Raw genomic sequence first — 6000 nt, forward strand, 5'->3', positions numbered from 1 at the left:
TGTGTGTGTGTGTGTGTGTGTGTGTGTGTGTGTGTGTGTGTGTGTAGAACTATAAGGAGCTGGAGCTGCTAAGGTTGGTGTATTATGGCGGAGTGCAGCACGACATCAGGAAGGAGGTCTGGCCTTTTCTACTGGGGCACTACAAGTTCGGCATGGGCAAGAAGGACATGAGCCAGGTACACAGAAACACAGAACACTGTCTTCAGTTGTCTCTCAATCTGAACTGCAATTTGTGATTTTTTTTTTTTTTTTTCTGTGAAGATTGACGCAAAAATCAGTGAGCGATACCAGCAGGTGATGCGGGAGTGGAAGGCCTGCGAGGTGATCGTCAAGCAGAGGGAGAAGGAGATGCAGTCAGCCATCTTTGCCAAGCTCTCGTCGGGCAGCAGCATCGACAGCCATGTCCTGCGGCTCGTTCACAGAGACTCCACGCTCAGCAATGAGGTGAAGAAAGCCAACACAACATCTGACATAATCTTGTTCCAAAAATGTATCTGCTTGATATATTTCCTCATTACACAATGGAAACATGGTCATAACCAATCAGTAACCCATACTATGTTGGTACAACTTAACAATCTTTTACACTTTTGTTCTGAGTTCTATTCAGCCTGTAAAAACAGTTATAAAATGACGTCTATGGCTCTGGAGGAGCTTTGTAAAATGGATAGTTTGGATTATTTGAAGTGGGGTCATATGAGGTATTTATCCCATGTCTATAAGGCATGATACTCTATTATAAACTAGGGGTGGTTAATCTGTCTGATTTCCCGATTCGATTACAATTATTGAGGTCCCAATTGATTACCAACCGATTTTCAATTATTAACGATACTATTGATTTTCCATTTGACAACAGTAACCCAAAATACACCGCAAAGTTATTGCACCATTAAAAAAAAATCAGTCAGTTGCTGAATTACTTAAGTCTTTTATTGAGTAGGGGTGCAACAGATCAAAAACCTCACTGTTCGGATCGTATCACGGTTTTGGGTCACGGATCGGATCATTTTTCGGATAAGCAAAAAAGAAAAAAGTGGTGGGATTAGGGTTAAATTATTTTAAAAATGCACTTGTCTTTGATCTTTGTCTGTCTGTAATTATCACCATAGTTATGTAATGTAATAATAATGATAATAGTAATGATAATGGTAATAATATTAAAAACTTCAATTCATACAGTGCTGTACTACGTATATACTATACATATATTAGATCATTATACACTGTACAGTATAATACACAACTACACTCTGTAGTCTGGCTCAATGTCCCGCCTACAGCAGCACATCTGATTGGTTAGAAGTCCTGATCAATCAGTAGACACACTGTGTCTCAGACGGGGTGAGACAGAGCTGCAGCGGTGAGCAGAGAGGAGCTGTGTAGAAGTTAAGACAGCTGATATCACCAAAGTTTCAATCAACATCACAGTTTTATGATCTGTTTCTTTGGTGATAGCATAGTTACATCAGTGAAAAAACTTATGGTCTGGATTTCACTCAAGGCGATGTGACGGATTTTAAATCAGTCGCTCTTCACAGAGATGAGCTGCACACAGCAGCATCTGTCCTGTCTTTTCACTGTAACTCTGCATTGAGATGTCAGGTATTATAACTTATACAAAAGTAACAGTGACAGTAAAACTATGATGCTCACATGTGGTTTGCGGATCACATGAGTGCCGAACCGTAGAGGGCGATCCGTACAGGACACGGGTCAACTGCGATCTGTTGCACCCCTATTATTGAGTAACAGCTCAAAGCACTTCCTGTGTAGTGTAGTTGTAACTTAAGAATTATTTGTTTTAACTTGGCAAAACTTATTGTAGCTTTACTAGCTTATAGTATGTATGTTTATAGTCAACTTTACATTGATTCGGTGGAATGATGGGCTTCAGGCGGTCGTCTTTAACCCATCCAGGCTCCTCTGGATGAAAGCGGGAAATGTGAGCCCTCAAGTTGCTCGTATTGCTGCAGTACTTCAGTTTAGTGATGTTCGATACCACCGATTTCCTTTCTGATCCAATACTGAGTAAAATTCAGGCTGGTATTGGCGATACCGATCCAATACTGATACTTTGTGCAAATACACCTAATGTGTCTGGTAAATCTAAAAAAAGTAGTGTATTTCAAATTAGATTCAAATTCAAATTAGACTGACATGACTCTGTTTACGCTCTGCCGTTGTGTCTACAGACTAAGACTGAGTGACTGTGACTGAGCAGCGAGCCGCTGCGCTTACGCATTATGCACTTACCCAGGCGGAAGAAAAAGTAGTTCCCACCAACTGCATGTAATTTAGACAAGATCTCAATAGTTTAGTTACTTTCCACTGTGTTGCTGTTAATGATATACATTACCTCAAATGACTGAAGTTATTGCACCATTAAAAAAAAATCAGTCAGTTGCTGAATTACTTAAGTCTTTTATTGAGTAGGGGTGCAACAGATCAAAAACCTCACTGTTCGGATCGTATCACGGTTTTGGGTCACGGATCGGATCATTTTTCGGATAAGCAAAAAAGAAAAAAGTGGTGGGATTAGGGTTAAATTATTTTAAAAATGCACTTGTCTTTGATCTTTGTCTGTCTGTAATTATCACCATAGTTATGTAATGTAATAATAATGATAATAGTAATGATAATGGTAATAATATTAAAAACTTCAATTCATACAGTGCTGTACTACGTATATACTATACATATATTAGATCATTATACACTGTACAGTATAATACACAACTACACTCTGTAGTCTGGCTCAATGTCCCGCCTACAGCAGCACATCTGATTGGTTAGAAGTCCTGATCAATCAGTAGACACACTGTGTCTCAGACGGGGTGAGACAGAGCTGCAGCGGTGAGCAGAGAGGAGCTGTGTAGAAGTTAAGACAGCTGATATCACCAAAGTTTCAATCAACATCACAGTTTTATGATCTGTTTCTTTGGTGATAGCATAGTTACATCAGTGAAAAAACTTATGGTCTGGATTTCACTCAAGGCGATGTGACGGATTTTAAATCAGTCGCTCTTCACAGAGATGAGCTGCACACAGCAGCATCTGTCCTGTCTTTTCACTGTAACTCTGCATTGAGATGTCAGGTATTATAACTTATACAAAAGTAACAGTGACAGTAAAACTATGATGCTCACATGTGGTTTGCGGATCACATGAGTGCCGAACCGTAGAGGGCGATCCGTACAGGACACGGGTCAACTGCGATCTGTTGCACCCCTATTATTGAGTAACAGCTCAAAGCACTTCCTGTGTAGTGTAGTTGTAACTTAAGAATTATTTGTTTTAACTTGGCAAAACTTATTGTAGCTTTACTAGCTTATAGTATGTATGTTTATAGTCAACTTTACATTGATTCGGTGGAATGATGGGCTTCAGGCGGTCGTCTTTAACCCATCCAGGCTCCTCTGGATGAAAGCGGGAAATGTGAGCCCTCAAGTTGCTCGTATTGCTGCAGTACTTCAGTTTAGTGATGTTCGATACCACCGATTTCCTTTCTGATCCAATACTGAGTAAAATTCAGGCTGGTATTGGCGATACCGATCCAATACTGATACTTTGTGCAAATACACCTAATGTGTCTGGTAAATCTAAAAAAAGTAGTGTATTTCAAATTAGATTCAAATTCAAATTAGACTGACATGACTCTGTTTACGCTCTGCCGTTGTGTCTACAGACTAAGACTGAGTGACTGTGACTGAGCAGCGAGCCGCTGCGCTTACGCATTATGCACTTACCCAGGCGGAAGAAAAAGTAGTTCCCACCAACTGCATGTAATTTAGACAAGATCTCAATAGTTTAGTTACTTTCCACTGTGTTGCTGTTAATGATATACATTACCTCAAATGACTGAAGTATCAAAACTATCGATATTTTGATTTGAGAATTGATTTTAGAGCATAAAGATCTGGTATCGGAGGTATCGATATTTCATTATCGATCACTGCTTCAGTTTAGTGTGGCAATGTCGACAGACGGCGTGCGTTCTATCGATATGTTTAGAGCTCCTGCCATGAAAACCAAAATTAATCCACACGCTCGCTTTGAGCCCAGATGGAGCTGGGTGGATTGGTTGGTTGCTTGTTGCTGGTTGTTCCTCGTCCATTTTTCACACCTGCTCGTACAGCTCACTCGCTCTGGCCGCTGCACACTCTTGCGAACTGGAACTGGGCGCGCTCACGTGACGTTCAACTTCAAAATAAAATACTGCAAAAAATAATCGATTTTTGAAAATGTAATAATTGATTCATAATCATCCAAAACATAATCGCGATTAATTAATAATCGATTTTTTTCACCACCCCTATTATAAACATACTTGTTGTGTTGTATTGTATTTAAAGCAATGTATAGTCATAAGCAATCATAAGTATGCCTAGTGTTTATAATAATAATTATAATACATTATGACATCCCTGTCTATAATCCATTATAATACATTATAAATGTGTTTTATTGTGCTAAAAGAATTGTATAATTAGTCACAAGCATTCATAAATATTTATAATGCATTATAACACTAATGAGACATGAAGGTCATGTCTATAATGCATTATAAATATACTTATAATGTGTTATATTGTGCTTAAAGTAGTGTAGAATTATAGTTATAAGTACTCATAAATATTCATAATGTTTATTAGAATGATCACAAAACATTATGACATCCATGCCTCTAATGCATTATAATCCATTATAAAGATACTTTAAAGTGTTACATTGTGCTTAAAGCAATTATAGTTATAAGCACTCATAAATTTTCATAATGGTTAATGCTTATACCAACGTATAATTATACTTTAGTTATGAGCGCTCATAAATATTCATCATGCCTTACAATACTAATCATAACACATTGTGACACTCATGTCTATAATGCATTGTAATCCATTCAAAACATACTTAAAGTACATGATACTGTTCTTATAACCATGCATTATTACAGTGTAGTTGTAAGCACTCAAATATATTCATAATGAATTATAACACTTATCATAACACATTATGACACCAATGTCTATAATGCACTATGAAAATACTTAAAATGCATTATACTGTACTTACAGTAAGTCATATTTATAGTTATTATGCAATCAAAATCTGAAGGATCCTTTTGAGAAAAGTTTGAGTTCGAGAAAATAACCCTGATGATGTCATAGTGATGTCATCAAGGTTATCCTCAAAGTTCATTTGTGTTTTGGTTGTAAAAATCGGGAAAATATTAAAAAAAATAAAAATAAAAAATAGCCTTAGCAACCAGATTTAATAAATAAAATAAAAATTAAAAATAACAGTGTTGACAACCTCAGACAGGTTAAGTAACCAGTGTAAACACATGTTCATTAATTAGGAGTGGCTGAGTTGTACCAGAATAAACCATCTGACATAAGATCTCACACCCTGCATCACTGCCCTCACTGTCCCTCCTCCATCACCATCCTTCTTCAGGTGTTTATGTCAGTGGACGAGCCAGACGCGGGAAGCCAGGAGACCCCCAGTGGAGAGGACAGTACCCCCACCATGACCACCCTGGTTCCCCCTGCAGCCCTCCCCCCAGAGGAGCGCCCTCTGGTGGAGTTTGACTCCCCCGACTCGGGTCTGCCCTCCTCCAGAAACTACTCAGTGACCTCTGCTCATTCCCAGATCCTGTCCAGCATAGATGACGGTCAGAGCACGGAGGAGGAAGGGGGGGGCGGGGAGGAGGGCAGGACTCCGAGCATGCTGGGGGGGCGTCAGGACTCACTGATTGAGGACAGGCTGTGCAGTCAGCTGGACAAACTGGTGACCAATGGAGCGGCTGCAGAGGGGATATCACCGTCACTCTCCTCATATACGGTACGATATCTCTCATTACGTGTATGTTTATTGAATTTTGCTATGAACTAAAGTAGCAGAGGGACAGACTGAGGTTGCTCATAGTTGAACACATTAAAAGAACAGACTAAAATCTTTGATTTAAAAGTTGTCACTCACTGATGTTGACAGTTG

The 6000-nt window shown here is 39.0% G+C and overlaps 1 protein-coding gene across 2 annotated transcripts in view; it reads left to right on the plus strand.

The window, feature by feature from the left end:
• sgsm2 (small G protein signaling modulator 2) overlaps nucleotides 1-6000 on the plus strand; it is a 148015-nt gene that overhangs the window by 134389 nt on the left and 7626 nt on the right. For both annotated transcript variants that reach the window (XM_084716822.1, XM_084716821.1), the window contains 3 exons: nucleotides 48-176; nucleotides 262-444; nucleotides 5461-5847. In XM_084716822.1, the coding sequence (XP_084572948.1) occupies nucleotides 48-176; nucleotides 262-444; nucleotides 5461-5847 (699 nt within the window). The remainder of the gene's footprint in view (nucleotides 1-47; nucleotides 177-261; nucleotides 445-5460; nucleotides 5848-6000) is intronic.

The sequence above is a fragment of the Lutjanus erythropterus genome, chromosome 4, assembly GCF_056507025.1.
Source record: "Lutjanus erythropterus isolate fLutEry1 chromosome 4, fLutEry1.hap2, whole genome shotgun sequence".
NCBI lineage: Eukaryota > Metazoa > Chordata > Actinopteri > Lutjaniformes > Lutjanidae > Lutjanus > Lutjanus erythropterus.